This window comes from Phodopus roborovskii, unplaced genomic scaffold, assembly GCF_943737965.1.
Source record: "Phodopus roborovskii unplaced genomic scaffold, PHOROB, whole genome shotgun sequence".
NCBI classification, from domain to species: Eukaryota; Metazoa; Chordata; class Mammalia; order Rodentia; family Cricetidae; genus Phodopus; species Phodopus roborovskii.
Window position 1 is genome coordinate 3,250,971 of NW_026126693.1, and position 20,562 is coordinate 3,271,532.

Here is a 20,562-nt window from a genome sequence, read left to right on the forward strand (position 1 = left end):
TTCAGGTTATATTTCCAGGAGACTGCATTTGCAATGATATAAATTAATGATAGTTTCACAATGCGTGTCACACTGCACCCAATATAAATTAGTTGTTCAGAGCATTGATTCGATCTGAATTTTTCAGTTTTGTGCATTTATGACTTGGATCCTTGTTTCCTTTCTCTTACATTGCTACTACACTTTGGGCATGCTGCCACCAGGGGGTGGTCGTGTGCTGGCAGCTATTGCTGCTGAAGGCAACAATGGTGACATGAAGTTAATGATAAAGGCTGGGAATCTTCTTTTTAGATAAATATAAAATGGCACTTTCTCTGTGGGCTTTGCAAAGCTAGAGTGGGTCTCCATGGGACGGGGCAGGCCTTGGGGTGTTCAAATACAGACTGACTGATCTTGAGGGAATCCTTGACTGAATATAGATAACATGTAGACAGAGCTAAGACTAACTTTAAGACCAAACGTCGTCTTCTTTTTTTCTTCTTCTTCTCCTCCTCCACCTCCTCCTTCTCCTTCTTCTTCATGGTATAAGATATTTTAGGTTTTAATTTTTTCCAACATAATATTTTTATTAATTACTTGGGAATGTCATACAATGTACCCAGATCACACTTGCTTCCCATTCCTCCCAGGTCTACACTCTCACCCCTGCACCCTTTCAACCCAAAAAGAAAAGAAGAGAGAAGAGAAGAAACTCCAAGTCCAATTTGTGTTACCCATATAGTCGCTGGAGCGTGATCAAATCCCAGTGTCACCCCCTTAAAGAAAACCGAGACCTCCCTGCCCCACCCCTGCCAGGAGCCATCAGCTGTGAAGAGTTATATATACTTCAGCATCTGTATCACAATTTTTAAGGACTCTCTTCAATATCTTCATGTCTGCACTGTTTTTTTTTTTATTTTTTCTTTTTGGTGGTGGGAGTGGAGGGAGAGGTTGGCACAGAAGTGTCCAATGTCTCCCATTCTCAGTTATGCATCTGTAGTCATGGATACAAAAGAAGCTTCTTCTGTGCCCATAGCAGTTGGTGGCCACGGGGAGTCACCAGCCTGGTTTCTAGCAGATCATGGTCATCCCTCACCCTGGACTGACAGCTTGATGGCCTCCTATTTCCTGGGTGCCTCCTGGTACACAAGAGTTCTGCTCTGTCCCCACATAAGTTCCCACATATGAATCTATGATTTTCATTCTTTGGATTGTGAGACAAACACTCCCAGGTTAACTAAAAGTTCATGTGGCTGTGAGCTCCTGGTATCCTAACTTCGGAGCTGAACTTGCCTAAGAGCCGAGAGGCTTGAGCACTCTGGCAGACTCCCCAACATTCCTGTACCACATTCTTGCTGATGGGTTTGTTCCTGGGTTTTTACTTTGATGTCTTTATTGGACCAAGAACAGAAGATATGTAAAAAGCCTTATGTGGGCAGCAACAGGGATTAGAAGAACCAGTCCCCAAGAGTCAACAAGGACATCCCTGCACATGCCCAGCTAGATCGTCAACACTCTCCATGTCCATACCATGACCAATGACACTAACCATGGCCTTGCTTCCCCAGATGACCAAGGCTTGTCAGAATATGTCAGACTTAACCCAAGAGATACAATGTACTTGCTACCCAAATTTTAGGAGTTAGTGGAAAACAGGGAAACCATGAAAAAAGGTAAGAGGAAAGACAAATATTGAAGAGAATATTAAAAAGCCTTTCTCAGAGAAAGCTTTCAGAAAAATAATGTCTTCCTTGGTTACAAAATAAGATCCTTGATTATGCATGCAACTACTTATTTATGTTGACTTGGCATACTTAAATATGCCCTGCACTTTCTTCCTAAAGTGTGTATCTATCAATAGATCATCAGTGAGTCCAAGCCCTAAACTAAAACTGTAACACAGATTTAGTTAACTAATCAAACAATTTTACTGACCATTAGCATCTATTAAAAATCTTACTTTGTGTGACAATAGAAGTTGCTGGACATGGTGGCACATGCCTTTAGTTTAATTTAATTTACCTGGGAGGCAGAGGCAGATGTCTGTGAGGAGGAGGAGGGAGAGAAGAGAGAGTCAGTAGAGGCAGTGGCAGCAGCTAATAGACCAGCCAAATTAAAGTGACTTGATGTTCTTGTCATTGCCAGTGATTCAGAGGTTCCTGAAGACGCAGGGTGGAGGGTGGTGATCACTCGGGCTTCTATTATTTAGGCACTGGATACAATGAGAGTTTACTATGCTGCACTGACAAATATGGTCTGTATATTTGGATGAATAGCTCTCTCTCATTGGCTTCATTTATTTTTATCTGTGGATAGAAATGCCTACTTTCCCCCCTGGGCATATTGAGTGGATTTGTTTCTGTACCATGTGATACCGAATGTGTGAAGGTAATGAATGAAATGCAACATGCATTTTACCTCCCTGAAATCCCTCTGGTAGCAAAATTAATTTTTATAGAAATGAGTGTATTATTTCCCAAGGTGTTGATATTTGAGAATACAGGGGTCTGCTCAGTGTAGAGTGTCACATGCTTTGGACTGCTTTCATTTGGTGTAAGTCTCTGCACACTGTCCCTTTCCTATCCTGAGGAGCTTGGTGAACAATTTGCCTATCTATACCTAAAAGGCAAGAGTTCTCTCCCCATCCCTGCCTCTACTTCTTTCTTGGCAGGAATACTCGGAAATTTTAAACAATTTAAAAATCATCTGACTTGTGTGCTTCTTACCCTTTAACCAAATGTCACGAATTCCTATTTGCAAAACTAATGAACAACAAGCAATTGTTTTAATTTCATTATTGTTTTCAGCTGAAAGAGCGAGTGCTTACAGAAATAGCTGGTTTTCTTTTTATAGCTCTCTCTGGAGAGTCTGAAATGAGCTTAGACGAAAGACACATGGAAAAGGCCGCCTGACTGTTCTTCTCTCTGAATAGAATTCTCTTTATTAAACTGCCTTCATTATCTATCCCTCAGCTGGAAAAAAAAATAAGCAACAAGAGGAGATCTCAAGACCCAGGGGCTGCACAGTTTTCCGGAGGCCACTCAGACACTTGTCATCTCCAGGCAGTACTGAATTATATTTGCACTGACTGAATTGTACATACTGTTAAAAATGCCAAAGCTCTTCTGCCTTAAATGGGAACAGAGTCTGGGAAGACAGATGGGTTTGATGTTTTTCCAGTACCCAGGCACACCACACTACAACTCAAAACCACAGTCACACAGCCCTAGACAGCTGGGTATGCTGAACTCCACAGGGACAGGAGAGACAGGGAAACAGGTCCCCCTCCTGCTTTGCTTCATTAAGTGACTCCTGAATAAGAGAAAGAAGCTTCGCAATTTTTTCTTTAGTAATAGAGGAGATGGTTGGCTCCATGGTTCTCTCTCTGCTGTGTTAGAAGAAAGAAGTGATGGAGATGTGACCCAGGCAATATGGTGTGGTGCTGTCAGGAAGGACAGTGAGAGAAAAGGGAAGAGACAGAGACACAACTAAGGGCAAGTGAGCAGAAGAGGCCACCAAGTCCTTGCTATGTGTAGTGGTTTTTGGCAGCAGCTTCCAAAGCTCAGGAGTCCTTGACCCCCCAGAAAATACAACAGGGATTTCTGTCATCTGAGTTATTTTCCCAGTACTTGTGTGATGTTTTAGTACAGGGAATCAAGAGGAAAAGTACCTAGGCTTGTAGTTGTTAGCTCATCTTCCTCGTTTCTGAACAACTCTCAACTTAACTTCTCATGAGGAAACAGCCTGCCACCAACTTGCAAGGAACTCACCTAGCCAGCCTGCACCACTGTGGACTGTCTCCAGGGCTCTGGGAACTCACCTAGCCAGCCAGGCACTGGAACTCACCTGTTCAGTCTGTACTGATTGTGGTATTCCCTTTCTTGCACTGCATTGTATTCATTTTGGTACTTGAGCAGTTGCTCCCGCAGTTTGCAGACCTCAGTGGAGAAGACGTTGGGGAAGTCATCGGCCTGCTGCAAACGGACAAGCTGCTGCTGGATCTGCTCTGTGAAGAGCTTGGCATTCTGTAGCAGCTGCAGCTCGGACTCTTGTGTGCTAGGGTACAGGGAAAGACATTGACAGTGAGGTAGCGCACATCCTCAGGACCCTCCCTTATTCCTGAGAGGATTTGGGGATAGGGTGGGAGCATATCACAGCTGGTCGCATTCCTGGATTCAGTTCATATCAGTCACATGTGGGGCCAAGTCTCAGCACTGCCATGAATGAGGCTCACCTACTGGTCTGAGATGCCCACCCTCAGCAGGGAGATAGGATGCACACAGTCAGCTGCAGTGTGTAGTCATAAGTACCTCCAGAGGTGTCTAGACAAAGGGAGTGGGGGCAATGGAGAAAGCATGTAATTCCAAGGGGACAGGATGTCCCCTCTGACTTTGAAGAAAGACCAGGATTTCCAAGGGAGGAGGGAACGAGAGAAAATTCCCTTCACCTGCTCCAGCAACCCATTTTTCTTGGTGCTTTTAATTTTCTAAATTTGACTGTGCCAAAATCTTTTCCTCTTACTGAACTAAGACATCAAGCACTCCTCTAACAGCCACTACTGGGAAACCTGGAAAATTCTCCTATAAAATTATGAACATTAATTAATCACTTTTTAATTCTACCTGGTACCTGGCTAGAACTAGACTTGAACATCATAGAAAAGAAGATTATGCTCTGTGGACTGTTTAGTGAAGGGACATCTGCTGTAGACAGATCTAGATAAAGTTTACCTTATATATCCTCAAGAATATTCTAGAACTCATGCATGCTACAAGCTAGTACTGGCTCCAGATTTCTACTATACATGACTTATTCAGAGGCAGACCTTTGCTATGTTCTGTTTTAAAGCTAGCACTCTCTATGTGTGCACTTAGTCCCTACAAAACAAAAACTCTCTAGGTTTCAGCTCATTTGGCAAGATGCTCCATAGCCTAATGAAGCCTGTTTCAGTTGAGGTGTCTGGCTCCACCTGCTTTCCCAGACTTTTCTGTGTCATGTGTTCAGTGGCATCCAGCCACATGTTTATTGGAACATAATATGTTCCAGGAACTATGGTAGGAGCACATAGAGCAATGCTGATGAGAACACCTCCAATTTCCAGGAATAGAAATGGGAGTTACTCTCTTATGTTCAGTGTTCTAATATGTTAACACACACACTGTTCATCTGACATGAGCTGTCACTCATGTCACTGGATCAGGTCACAGTGCTCTTCCACACAGAAAGGGGGCAGCTCAGCAGTTGGTTCCCAGCCAGCATACAAATGCTCTCGACATACAGTGTCAGTAGAAGAGGGCTTAGCTTCTGATATAGTCTTTGTGGGAAACTCAATCATGTTGGTTCAGTACTTCCAACCCACATCTGCCAAATCTAGTATCTGCTTCTTTGTGCTGTCCCTAAGGGCCTGAAGACAGAGTGGTAGGTTTTGTAATGGGCAGAGAAGGAAGTAAGGGGCCAAGAGGAGGCAAGTGTGACTAGCAGAAGGGAAGTAGCTCTTTCACAACTCAACCTGGAAGCAGAAGATAACACTGCATAGTTTTGGTCCTGCGCTGATAGTCCTTACTCAATAGTGAAGAGTTCTTCAGATAGCTTCAGTGCCCAGTGGCAAATAGGCTCTGGGCAAAGCTGCTGCCTTATTCTGTGGACACATAGTCTGCTGACTGGGACTTAGCTGCAAGGAGGAGCAAGTGGTGAGAACTACAGATGAAGATCTTAGTAGGTTAAGTCTGAGTTGTCATGGAATCTATACCTCTGAACAACAGCTGGTGAGGGACCTGCAGAACTGCAAATGCCTTCAGGGTTCCATCAAAATCCTCTTCTCCGAAGTATCTTCAACACATAGCCACCATACATACATCAGCACCTGCGTCCCTCTGCCTGAGAACTTCTGGTCCTATATACATGCTTGTCAACTCAAAGTTCAATAGTTAATTTCTCCAGAAGCCAATTCTTAATGAGGGATGGGAACAAGTGGGCAAATACCCTGGCTGTGTCACTTTGTGGTGGCAGAGCTAAGATTGTTCTAAATACTCAGTTAGTAAATCCATGAGCTTGGGCCCAGCTGCCCACAGCATGGACCACAGATGACCCCACCCCATCTGGATTCTTCCTTTTCAGTCTCATTTCTTCAGCATCATCAAAATCCACTTCATTTCTGACCCTTACCTCAGACTCCACATTTGGAGGGAACAAAAGTGAAGACAAGTCCCATTCATTATAAGTAAGAAGTAAAGATGTAATAGAAGATGTCTCCATGCTGGCAAATAGCATACCTCACCACCATGTCATGGAGCAAGGTGTACTTGGCTTTCAACTCTGCCATTCTGGTTCCAGGAAGTTTTCCCATAGAATGCAACTAGGAAAGAGAGCATAGGTCACTGTTAGCCATCTTTGTTCTTATGCCTGTGGAGGAGATAAAATGGTCTTACGTGTTTTCTTAAGATTTTTTTTAGCTAAGCATTAAAACACATAAATGTGCAGCAATGTGGCACTTTAGGAAGCCGCTGGGTATTCAAAGATGTCCCAGTCTGCCTCTTGTGAACTCTTTGCTCTTGGACAAGTCTTTAAACCTCTCTAGGCTATGATTTCTTCATCCAGAAATGCAAAGAATTAAATAAATATCTTCTTGTTCTAGGTTAAGTGAGCATTTTGAATACTGTTGACTACCAAGTCTGTCCCTTGTAAGTTGAGAGAAGATAATCACTGCAACTTCTGAGCAAAAGTCATACCCCAGCCACTTCATTCTCAGAAATGCCCTAACCACAAGGGGACTCTTCCATCAGCTTAGCCAAAGAACCTCTCCAAGATCTTAGTTAAAACCACCAGGACTTACTTCTGTAGTCCAGTTTAAAAAACAATTCAAGGTCATACCCTTGCCTAACGCCTTTGAAGGCCAAGTTTACTATCTAGATAATGAGGTATTATTTGTTCCTTTTTTTCTCTGCAAGCTGCTTTTTAATGTCTATATATGCATACATGCAAATACATACACATTACAATAAATAAACAAGCATAAAAAACAGAAATGCATTCACTTGTGTTTTCATGCAGTAATCCCACTGAATTTTCTTGTTAAAGCTAACAGCATGACTTTTTCTACAGTTTCTGTGAACTCAAAGTAAATCACTTGAGTTTTACCTTCTTTTCCTATTTCTGCAGATGGGTCCATCTCCATCCTACCTCTTCCCCATGTTTCTTTCTTCATTTCTTTCTCACTCTTTCTTCTTTTTATTTATTCTTCTCTCATGCAATACATCCTGACCACACCTCCCCTCCCTCCACCCCCACCACATCTCCCAGTTTCCCCAGATCCACTGCTCCTCCATTTCCCTTCATAAATGAGCAGGCTTCCCAATGATGCCAACTGAACATAGCATAACAAGATGCAACAATAGTAGGTACAAACCCTCATGTCAAGGCTGGACAAGGCAACCAAGTAGTAGAAAAAGGGTCCCAAGAGCAGGCAAGAGTCAGTTTTACCAACACTTCCACTGTTAGGAGTCCCACAAAAACCCCAAGCTAAACAACTGTAACATACACACAGAGGACCTAGCACAGGCCCATGCAGGTTCCATGATTGCTATTTCAGTCTCTGCGAGCCACCGTGAGCCCTGCTTAGTTGATTCTGTGAGCCATGTTCACCCCTCTTGCCTTCTCTTCATCCCCCTTGGGTTCCCCAAGCTCTTTTCGTTTTTCTTTATTTCTGCTAAAACACGTCTGATTTACTCTGAGAAGAGGAATAATTAGTTAAGAAATACCATCATATAATATCAACCACTAAAGCTTTCCTTGTAAAAATCATAATGCAATGAGAAATTAGGTGGTTGAATTAGAGATGTTAATAATTTGGTACCATAGAGTAGAACTAAAGATTTATGTTTTCCAGTCTACCCACTTTTCTCTTTCCTTGTTCCCCTAAGCCAAGTCACACCATCTCTTAGCTGGATGACTCCAAAGCCTTTTACCTGCCTCTTCTTTCTCTTGCTCTCCTCTTCTGGCCCCACTCAGGGCCCCCAGCTGATTATCTTTCACAGTCAGTGTCTTCAGGAGTGAAATAAAGTCATGTGCTGGGTGCTCAAGACCAAGTACACTATCTTAGCTGGTTTAGAGTTGCTGTGATGAAATACCATGACTAAAAGCAGTGAGGGGGTGTGTATTTCAGCTTATGCTTCTAGGTAATAGTCCACCATTGAGGGAAGTTAGGGCAGGAACTCAAGAAGAACAGGAACCTGGGGACAGGAGCTGATGCAGAGGCTATGGAGTTACTGCTGCTAACTGGCTTGCTCAGCCTTCTTTCATATAAAATCCATGACCACCAGCCCAAAGGTGTTAGCTTCCACAATGGGTTGGGCCCTCCTGCTTCAATCACTAGTGTAAAATGCCTGTCATGCAGGTCTCAACTTGTGGGTCACAACCCTCTTTCAGGGATTGAATGGTTCTTTCACAGGAGTCACCTAAGATCATTGGAAAACACAGATATTTTCATTACAATTCATAACTATCAAAGTTACAATTAGGAAGTAGAGACAAAAATAATTTTATGGTTGGGTGTCACCACAACATGAGGAACTATATTAAACAGTAGTAGCATTAGTTAGGAAGGCTGAGAACCACTGCACTACAGACTTGCCTACAAAAAAGCATTTTCTCACTTGGGGTTACTTCCTCTCAGATGACTGTAATTTGTGTCAAGGTGACACCAAACTAACCAGCACACAGATAAAATTCAAGACCCATGGGATTCAAGACCCTGAGAGGCCCTACATTACCTAGGCTGTTTCTTAGTATCTTTTTAAGCTTCTAGTTTTCTGCCACATTGGCTGCCTTTAATTCCCATAGACTTTGTCTTAGTGTTCCATTGCTGTGAAGAGACACCGTGACCAAGGCAACTCTTATAAAGGAGGCCATTTAATTGGGGCTGGCTTTCAGTTTCAGCGAGTCTGCTATTGTTATGGTGGAAAGCAGGCAGGCATGGTGCTACAACAATAGCTGATAGATTTACATCTTGATCCACACGCTGCAGTGAGAGATAGAGATAGAGAGATAGAGAGATAGAGAGATAGAGAGAGAGAGAGAGAGAGAGAGAGAGAGAGAGAGAGAGACTAGGTCTGGCATGGGCTTTTGAAACCCCAAAGTCAAGTCCTGGCGACACATATCCTCCAACAAGGTTGCACCTCCTAATCCTTTCCAGACAGTTCATCCACTAGTGACTAGGCCTATAGGGCCCATCTTCATTCAAACTTCCACTGCCTCACTGATCTCTTTCCTTCTCCATGGAGTCTCTCATGCCAGGCCATTCTTCACTCCCTTTCTTCACTGCAACCCTTTCTCATGTCTTGCTCTAAATACTGCTTTCTAAAACACACTCTCTGACTTCCAGAACTCTGTACTTGATAAAATGAAATGCATAATGATCTGTAATATATTTATGTGATGATATTTGTCTTCTCTAACTCGTGTGTAAGTCCTATAAGGAAGCCTGGAATGACTTGTTCTTCACTGTATTTCTCATCAAAGAGTTCCAGGCATGTCACTGGTGCTCAATAATGTTTATGCTCATTAACAAGTGAATTAAATTACTGGAAAAACACAAGAGTCTGAGTTCACACAGATAGGCTTCATGGTCTTTCTAATCCAAACCTCAAGAGAAAATGTTAAACACACTATGAACCAGTTCCTTGTGAAAGTGTTGGGGGTCTTTCATGAGAGCTCCGTTTGGGTTCCAGTACTCACAGCCCTTGTTTTTAAAGCAATACGTGGTGAACGGACTTTTGGAAGCTTTTTCCTCACTAAATATCTTAAATTCAAGTGCCACCTTAAATATAATATAGCTTTTGATTTTACATACCCTAGCCTGAGAGCAGTGTCAACTGTTAAGAAGAGATTTTTTTCCCTTGCCGGTCAGGTCCCACTGCCTCACCAGCCACAAATAACACACAGAGACTCTGTATAGATATAATTCTGTTGGCCAGGTATTAGTTTCTTATCAGCTAGCTCTGTCTTAAATATTAACCCATTTCTATTAATCTAAGTATTACCATGTGGTCTTATCTTACCGGAGAAAGAACCTGGCATTCTTCTCTCTCAATCCTCCATCTTGAATCTCCTCCCTACTCCTTCCGGAATCCTCCTTGTTCCCTAGTCCCATCTATCTTGCTTTCCTATTGGCCAACAGTGCTTTATTCATTAACCAATAAAAGAAACATATATACAGAATTACATCTCCCATCAGTCAACAATGACCTATAAGAGAAGGCTGAGAGCTCTATGATACCAGTAGAGGCAGGCCAGCAAAAGAATAACAAAAAAATCAAGGCAAGAGGTAGGAAAAGGGCCTTGAAGAAAGACAGTGGACATTGACACTCATATTCAGAAATATCGTGAGGCTGCTAAAAGTCAAACATAAAGAGGAAAGTCTTGAAAGCAACAAGAAAAGCAAACAAAATTTAAACATAGCTCATAATGAACGAGTGACTTCTCACAACAGAAGCCAGCAAAGAGGTGACATACTCAGAGTGATTTTAAAAAAGAAAGAAAATCATTTGTCAACCAAGCTCTCCATCACAAGTGAGGGGAACACAAAGACATTCCAATATAACCCAAAACAGAGAAAATACTTGCAAGAGACCTGGCGTACATGAAATATTAAAGCAAGCTCTCCAGGCTGAAAAGGTCATGCTACCCACAGCAACTCAATTGCACAGGAAAGAGTGAAAATGTAGCAGAGCAAAATGAAAACACAGGCTCATTTAAAAACTGAGAACACAAATGTTTACAGCAGCATCATCTACAGCAGTTTCAGAAGAAACAGCTTAGGGGCTAGGGAGATGTCCTTGCAGTTAAGAACACTTGCTCCTCTTGCAGGAGGACTCCAATTCGGTTTTAGAACCACCACCACCACCACACACAATAAGCTGTAACCCCAATTCCTGGTAACCCAACATTATGTTCTGGCCTCTGTGGGCACTGCATATACATGGCGCACACATAAACATGCAGGCAAATATTCAGACATACAAAATTCAAAAAAGATCCTGTTTGAGTACTTTTCTGCCAGCCTGGTCGCAGAGCTGCATCAGTCTCAAAATAACACACAGAGATGATATATTAGATATTAAGCTGTTGGCCAATGGCTAGAGCTTCTTATTGGCTAGCTCTGTCTTAAATATTAACTCATTTATATCAGTATTAGTGTTTCCATGTGATCTTATCTTACCAGAGGAAGGGTCCAGACCTCTTACTTCTCTCACGTCCTACATCTTGACTCCTCTCTACTACATCTCCCACAATCCTCCTTGTCTCCTAGTCCCACCTAGGTTATTCATTAACCAATAAGAAAAACATATTTAGAGAACGACATCTCCCATCAAGATCCTAAATTGATTAATGAATGGAAAAACAAAATGAACATTCATACAGTGTGGTATTATTCTACAAAAAGGAAAGAGGTCTTTATACCTGTTACAGAAAGGATGAGCTGCTCTCATTAAAATTGTGAAATGCCCAGACACAAAAGGCCACATTCTGTGTTTGTCTTGCACAGACAAATCTGCTCAAACAAAACAGATTTACTAGTTGTGTCAATATGGCAGTCAAGAGAAGGAGTAGCATATAAAGAAAGAGGTACAACATTTATTCTTTGTATAGTGGAAATATTTTAAAATTAGAATAAACTGATAATACAACTGTGTATATATAAAATGAGTACATTTTATGCTATGTGCATTCTGACTCAATAATGCAAAAACACAAATGTAAACTCAAGATTTCCAATATGAAAGAAAGATTTGCAACTGTAAAATCCCAAGAAATTAGTATAGTTTAATTAAAAAGCAAGTATAAATTCATTATCATTTTTAAAGCCTAAGTTTTTACATTAACAAGGTCTAGTATCAATTAGCAACAAGTACTTTCTAACATCCATAACACACTTTTAAAATGTTATTTCCCACTAAAAGAAGCCAGTAAATGTTAAGTAAATGGCCAATTTCAGACCTGATGTGTGTGTGTGTGGGGGGGGGGGGGCAGCACACAAAGTGAAGCCGAGACAGCCTAGTTAAAAGGTAAGTCCTTCATGTAGAACATGAGCTGATTTCACATTTGAGTGTGGGATAGACCCAGAAGATCCGAACCAAGACACTCTTCTCTGTGCAAAGGGGAAAAAGTGGGTTACCTTCAGTCCAGCACCCACCTGCAATGTTATGGTAGCACGTATCAGGATCACCTGCTCATACCCACCCTCCAGAGGTGGAGAGCCTTAGAGGGTGTGTCAGAGTCCAACATCCAGACAACAGAGCAGGGCTACAGATGCAGGACAGCCCATAGAGTGCTTGCCTACTAATCCAAGAACTCTAGGGGCAGGAGGATCAGGGATTCAAGGTCATCTCAACAAAACCTTCGTTCAGACTGGATGTCACATAAATATTCTATTGTTGCTTGGAACGGAGGCATGACTCTTTCTTCCGCACCCTGCCCTGGCAGAGAGCACACATGAGAAAGAAGGTGCAGGCCCCCACCCTCTGACTGACCCTTCTGCAGGGGCAGTGGCTCCTGGAACCTTGACAAGTTCCAGGGCTGGGCTTCCCGAGAGTGTCTATTCTAGGCTCACGTCCTTGCTAGTACACTCCTCCAAAGTAGGCCATCACTGTCACCAGGTTCACAATGTGGAAGTGTGATTGAAGACTTGTTTATTTAGATTATTCAGACAGACAGGTCCAGCCTTGTACCCTTGTGTCTGCCACAGAGATATCCGGGATTCAGAGGACAGCATGCTGGAAGAACATGGGACTGATGGCTGACTTCTGCCTTCCTTCTTGCTCTTATAAACCCCTGGGGCTCAGAAAGAGGCTCCTGGAGGAGTGAAGAGATTGCTCTATTGGCAAACTGCTTGCTGGGCAAATGTAAGTGTGTGTGTGTGTGTGTGTGTGTGTGTGTGTGTGTGTGTGAGATCCCTCACCCTCATCTAAAACAAGCAAACAAAACTCACGAATGACATCGTACCCTCATTATCCTAACTATAGTTTCCCTTCCCTCTTCTCCCAGCCCCTCCCTACCTTCCCTGCCTTCTAAATCCACCCCCCTTTGTGACTCTCATTAGAAAACACACTGGTTTTTAAGGGATAGTAATAAAATAAAACAAATACACAGAAAGAGTACAAAATAAGCAAAAGGACAAGAGCCTGAGAAAAGGCACAAGAAACAGATTCGGTCTCAGAGACCCACTTGTTTGCACACTCAGGAATTCCATACAAACACAAAACCAGAAGCCAAAATAGATACGCAAAGGACGTATAGGGATTGAGAGGGTGGGTGAGGAGAGAAACTTGAAAAAGAAAAAACAATGCCCTGACATTATGAGACAAGGGTCTTCCAAAGATGCCATTGAGTTTCTTTTGTGTTAGGCATGAGGCCTATCCTTAAGAGTAATTTGATTCCCCAGTGAAACTCCCTTGAAGAAAACTAGATTTTCATTTGCAAGTGGGTATCAACTGAAATGTTCTCTGGGCTGTAAGTATAACCCACCTTTCCACTTCTGTTTGCCTGCATCCCCCCCCCTCTCTCTGTTCCTCTGTCCATCTGTCTCTCCTTCCCTCTTCTTTTCTTCTTTCTTTCCTTTCTTACATTGCACAGGTACACTTTAAATAATTAAGTTTATTAGAATATGCTAGATGTGATTGCTATAAACAATGGGACTCAGAGCAGAGTTTCAAACTGGAGCATAGTGGGCCAGATCTGAGAAGAGACAGCTCAATTGTAGCTTGGCTGTGTGTCCTCTGAACACAGTGTCACCCTTGGCAGCAAACTGTTGGCAGGTGGTCCCAGGATGAATGTTGGCAGGTTTTATGGCCACAGACAAAGCAGGAAGGCTAAAGAGGTTCACCTTTTAGCATTTTTGTCTCTCCACTGGTGTTGCTACTGTGTGAACTCATAAAAACTCAGTGGACAAAATACTTTGTAGTTTCTGCATAAATGAAAAGTAAAGTTGCAAATGTCCAGGAAGAAATAAACTTTCTTCATCTCCCCCTACTGAAAGCAAATCCCTTTTTATAAAGAAAATAATCACAGTGTGAAAAACACATTTTCTTCCTGCAAATTAAGATGTCAGGGCTAAAGAGTTGACACACTTAGTAAATCTTTTGGCACATAGTATAAAGATTCAAGTTTGGATCTACAGTTACCATGTAAAAAGCCACAGGGCAGCATACACCTGAAATCTCCATGCTGAGGAGGCTGAGACACACAGACCTAAGAATTTGTGGTCTCCACATGCATGTGTGTACACATATGTGAATGCATGCACACACATGCACACACACACATACACACACACACACACACACAGAATACATAAGTCACATTCTGGATGCTTATATTCAGCAAAGCCTCCTCTTATATGAAATTCCAGATGTTTCTCTGAAGTACTCCATCCATATAGCTGGGAGCTTTGGACTCAGTTCTAATGGATAAAATGTTTTATTCATCCACAGTATCAGATGTGGAAGAAATGATTGTGTTTTCACCCTGAACCATACAAATGGGTCCAGAACTAAGTGTGTCATGTTTTAAAAATGCAGAATCAACGAAATACAGCATGAAGGCCAATGTTAAGCTGTTAGGGAGTATACATATGAAAGGTTAGATAGAATGTCACAAGTTCACAAACATGGCTTCACAATAGGGACTTGTGTTACTGAACTACCCACTTGGTAATTGTGACTTGAAGGAAACATTTACTCTGCAGCTAAAAGTTTAACAAGAGTTCATGATTCGTGGATGACATGGAATAATATGGAAAAAATTCAAAATGTTAGAACATTCCACACAAAGTAACAGCTCAGGAAGATTTTGTACTAAGTGACCTCATCTGAAAGGGGTCAGCATGAGGAAACAATTAGTGTGTGTGTGGGTGTGTCCAAGGTGTTCTGGCCTTGCTGACAGCATCTGGGTTCCTGTAAAAATGCTCAGCATGCTTCTGGATATCACGTGAGTGTGGAGGTGTACACTCTCCCTTCTATATGCTCCTCTCTTGCTCCTCTCGCTATTTCACTGCACTGGGAATCAATGGCACAGATATTTGAAGTAGTTTCCAGATGAATTCACCCTGTTGCATTGCTTCAACACCCTTTGTTTTACTTCTAACTAGACATTAATTATATCAACCTTCCATTTTCCCACCTACCTCAACTCTGCACCAACAGGGTCATCATCAGTACCATTCCTCCTTGATTTCCCCTTAAATCTTAAAAATTAAGCACTTATTTTCTTGGTCAAGGCCAGTCCATCCCCTGGGATGTTACATACTTCCCTAGGCATGACGCCATCAGCTAGGGCATCTGTGTCTCCTTAATAATTGCTGCTTTCCCTTCATATTGGCTCAGTATCACACACATGACACATGGGCTTTGGCTTGTATTCCAGCTCTGCTACTTTTAAACTATGGAATGTGGCATAATAAATAGTTCATGACTCAGTTTATTCAGCTGTAAAAGACAGGGAAAAGTAGTTTTCATGTCCTTGTCAACTTGACACAAATCTAGAGGTACCTGGGAATCAAAAACCTCAACTGAAGACTCTTCCAGGATCAGACTGACTTGTACTAACTGATAGAGGAGGGCATAGCCCACAGTGTGTAGTGTGAATCCCTATGCAGGTGGGTCTGCACTGTGTAAGATAGATAGCTGAGCAAGCCAGTAAGCATCAGTTCTGCTTTGTTTCCTACCTCCAGGTTCCCCCCTTGAATTCTTGCCCTGACTTCCCTTTATGATAAACTGTACCCTGTAAGGTGAAATGAACCCTTCCAATCCACAAGGTGTTTATGTCATGATGTGTATCTCAGCAACACAGCACACACTGGGGAAGTCCCCATCTTCTGAGATGATAAAGGTCAAGACCGGCGGATCAAGATACTTCATACTTAGTATTTCAGTTCACAAATCAAGGCTTAATGAATGGCAATATCCTCAATCCACAAATCTATTCACTGTTCTCACATTGAAACAAACAAGAAAGACCACCACAGATACTCTACTCTGTGTAATGAACCTTTTCTCCATTTTCATCTCTTCTGCTCTCTTTACTCTCTCGCCTTCTACACACTGCATATGCCTCCTGGTCAGCATATTAGTAGCTTGACTGGGACTACTCATTCTTGTGGTCGTTAAAAGAAAGTGTGGTACATTTACACAATGGAGTACTACTCAGAGGTAAGAAACAATGCCATCCTAAAATTAAAAAGCAAATGGACAGAACTAGACAAAAACATCCCGAATGAGGAAACCCAGGTCCAAAAAGACAAATATAGTATATACTCACTTATAAGTGGATACCAGACATAAAGAGAAAGATACCCAGCCTACAATCCACAACCTCAGAGAAGCTAGAACCCTCTTCCAGAAACAGATGGAAGCAGATGCAGAAATCCATAAATCATTGGCCAAGCTCCTGGAGTAGAATCAAAGTGAGGGAGGAGTGATAATATGAACAAAGGAGTCAAGACCTTGATGGGGAAACCCACAGAATCAGCTGACTGGAGATAGCGAGAGATCACTGGCTCAGGTCTGACAAATAGAGAATCTGCATAAGACTGAACTAGACTCCCTTAATATAGGAGTCAATGGTGTGACTAGGACAATATATGAGGTCACTGGCAGTGGGTCCAAGACCTAACACTAATGAACAAACCGACTTAGTAGAGCCCATTCTATAGAGAGATACCACACCTAGCCTAGACACATGGGTGTGGGGGTAGGGAGGTGCCTTGGTCCTGCCCAAAGAGATGATGGGACAGACTTAGTAGACTCCATAGGGGAGGCTTTACCCTCTCCAACGAGCAGATGGGAGGTTGTTGGAGGAGTGGGGGTTGGGATGTAAAAAAAAATCTTTCCCTCATCTCTCCTTTTCAGTACTTGGGTTGGGACAGTACTTCCTCTAGGTCTTATTTGTTAACTCTCTTCAGTGAGTTCTTCATTCAAAGACTGAAGTTTTGTCTTTACAAGTTTGATTTGGGAATTTTAAAAACTGCTGCTTCTCTTGTTATACTTAGGCTTTCTTCTACCTTTTCTACAATATGTAAAATATTTATAATAGCTGTTCTAATGTCCTTATCTACCAGTTCTACTTCTGTGTCTCTCCTATTGGAGAGACTATCCTGTGATAGTTAAAAATTTCTTGTTATTTATATGCCTGGAAATTTGGGGTGGGGGTGGACAGACTTTCATTTTTATTTTGAGAATTTCATATATAAACACAATCCTTTTTGATCATATCTGCCGATCCCTGCCTCACCAAATCCTCATATGTCTCCTCACATCCCTTTCTCAAATTTATATACTCTTCATATATAACCTACTGAGTCCAATTAGAGTTGCCCATATGCACATGGTATAGGGCTGGCCACTGGGGGAGCATGGACAACCTGTCAGGGGGCTTGTTCCTGATGAAAACTGAAGCTCCCTTCCTTGGTAGCCATTGACTGACTGCCTGTAGTGCCTCTACTAGGAATGGGGCCTCATGAACCTTTCCCCAGACCATGCTGGATGTTGACTGTTGTAGACTTGTGCAGGCAGCTATTTTGTCAAGAGCTCATGGGTGTAACATCCTTGTCATGTCCAGAAGATATCTTCTGAGTCCTCTGGCTCTCACAGTCTCTACCCTTCTTCCTGCTCACTGCAGTCCTCTGGCTCTTACAGTCTTCTCATTCCCTCTTCCTGGATGTTCTCTGAGCCTTGGGCATAAGGGTTGTATTACTTTTGTTTCCTTCAGTGGACCTTGCTTTAAATGTTGGTGTCCCTCACCCTATAGAAAACCATGATGTCTGGTATTATGGACATTTCTTCTATGCATTCTGTTGAATTGTGTTCTTCTAGGAAGCGTCACAGAATGGGCAATCTACAGTGTGTCCTGAACAAATCTTATAACTTTTCATTGACGTGTTGGTAATAACCAACTTTTCTGGCTTTAGGTCTGATCTATCTTGAATCTGTCCTATAAGCTATCAGCTGACATAGCTCTAATCCTGCTTGAATTGGTTTCAGCACTCAGTCCAGTACCATCATGTGGTATCTGGGGTGTTCATTACTCAACAGCTGCCGACCCTCTAAATCTCTGTCCTCCATCTCTAATGTCCACTGGTGATTTCAGCTCCACAAAATAGTTCCTGTATTAGATAGATTAATGCTTCCACCAAGATGTCCATGTCTTAATTCCTGGAACATGCATATTTGTTACTTTCCAGGGCCAAGAGAACTCTGCAGATGGAGTAAGAACATGAACCCTGAGGTAGAGCATTACTGTGGACTATCCAAGTGTCCCAATCTCCTTGCCACAGTCTTCAGAAGCAGACAGTCTCTCCTGCCAGACTAGAAAGAAGAAAAGGAAGGAGGAAGGAATCTTTGAAAAGTAGGCCTTTAACACATTGCCACTGGCTTTGAACATGGAGGAAGGTGGTCAGGAGCCAGATAGTATGAGTGGTCAGACTCTTCCCTAGGCCTCCCTTAAAGAACACACACAGCCTGAGAAAAGATCTCATTTTGGAAACAGTGACCCAAGTTGGACTTATGACCTTCAGAGTTCCAAGATGGTAAACTTGTATTTAAGCCACTAAATGTGTGATAGTTTATTATGGCAGTAAGAGAAAATCAGTACAGTTCCCAAACTGCTGGATTCTCTCATTTTTAATTTCTTCTCTCTTTTTAATACTCTCAGTACTCTTAAAATATCCCAGGAATCTAGCCAAGTCATATGTCTGTGATCCAAAACACTTGGAAGGTGGAGACAGTAAGGCCAGGAGTTCAAGGCCAGCCTACTCTGCATGAGACCCTGTCTCAGTAAACCAGCAACAAATCAAGGTAAATTGATCAATCTCAGCAGTCACCAGCTGTGTCTCCTTTCAGGTAAAACTTCCAGGAGAAATTACTTCTCTCCACTGTTCCTCCTGTTCAGGCACACCTATGATTGTATACATTGGCCACTGTTACCAACATGAATCCAATCATGTCTCAGACTGTGCACTCCTTGGTGACAGCAGGCTCCTAACTGGTCTCATTCTGACTTCTAGCACAGTCTGGCATCCTGTAAATTCTCATTAATTTTGACCAAACTGTCATTGACTTAAATGTGTCTTAAAACCAGCAATATTCTTGGGAGCTCTTGGGTTTATCCATTTGCTTCTACTCCAACTTCTCTGTCACAGAAGGAAAATGGAAGGGGAGAGATAGAAATAAGTAGTTTGACTTGATATGGGATGAGAAAAGCAGAGATGTGCTGGACAAAACTGGCTAGCTTGCCCAGCTTGTTTCCTATGTTGTGGCTGGCAAGGCTCACAGAAGAGGAGGCTGGACTGTGCTCACCCAGCTGTCTGCTTTCTCCTTTGGTGGCCTGCCACAGGAATGTGAGGGGGAGAGCAGAAGAGACAAACAGACCTCCCAGGCATTAAGGTATCAAATGCAATGGACACTAAATAATTTTGGTGCCTAGCTATATGCATGGTCTCCCAGTTAAATGAAAATCATTTAAAGATAAATACACAGCAAAACAGATTAAATGCACGTTTGAGCATACACATGCCCATAAGTGCCACATCCTGTCCTGGTGAAATTGGAATTATTTGGAATTCTGACAATTCCATTGGCTCAGACTGGACAAGCCATTTATTTTATTAAATTTATTTCCAGGTATTTTAATCTATTATGAATGGAATTTTCTTCTTAATTTAATTTGTGGGTAGGTTATTGCTAGTGTATAGAAGCTGTTTAAAAGTCCCATACTACCTCGTAGGATCCTGGGAAGGAATGGCAGCATGAACGGTGGCCGTGAGAGGCAGAAAGCGAGAGACGACCCAGATACTTCTTGAAACCCTTCATGACATGAACCAATGGTTATCAGCAAAGAACTCAAAAGGTCTCACATCAGCAATATGATCACATCAAGTCAGAACACAGCAACTCGAGTCGTGAAACAGAGTTAGATTAAAACATAACCCCGGAAGACTTGATGCAAGTAGGCGACAACAGGAATCCCAGGAGGACTCTGTTTATGTGACTGACCAATCGGCTTCGAGTCCTGTACACACTGAGGCTTTCACTCCCCTGCACCTGCAAAGGCCTTGGGTGATGTGGGCAGCAGAACCTTGCGAGGGTGCCAGTGTTCATGAAAGGACACAATGTGTGAAGATGTGCACAACTGGCTGTTTATTCACCGTATGGTTCTCAGATGACAGCCACGCCCAGACTCTATGCTCAAGGGCTGTCCTGTAAATACGGATGAGCCCACATGAAAACAGAATGTCTCTGGATGTGGTTGCTTCCTGTGTTGTAGAGTAGCCTGGGTGCCGTGCTTTCAGAACCCCTTGTATGTTGAGAGTACCTCCTCTCTTAGCTGTCTGTCAACCAGTGTATCCCAGCTCTAGGCTGGGAGAGCTCAGGGGAGGGCAGAGGTCCTCCACACATAGATCTCCTGCTGCCTGCAACTTTATGTTTGGAAGATGCTTTGCCCAGAGTTAATTCACAACAGTGAGTATGGCCTGGAAGGCAACTTGGAGCACCCCATTTCCCCTGCCAGCAGGCAGATCGGGGCAGACAATGATGT

At 42.6% G+C, this 20,562-nt stretch overlaps 1 protein-coding gene across 1 annotated transcript in view; it reads right to left on the reverse strand.

Moving 5' to 3' along the window:
* Window positions 1-20,562, reverse strand: part of Ccdc146 (coiled-coil domain containing 146) — a 146,493-nt gene that overhangs the window by 48,050 nt on the left and 77,881 nt on the right. Inside the window, exons 3-4 of the mRNA XM_051174808.1 lie at window positions 6,252-6,334; window positions 3,826-4,035 (exon numbers count right to left, since the gene is read on the reverse strand). Of these exons, the coding sequence (XP_051030765.1) occupies window positions 3,826-4,035; window positions 6,252-6,334 (293 nt within the window). The remainder of the gene's footprint in view (window positions 1-3,825; window positions 4,036-6,251; window positions 6,335-20,562) is intronic.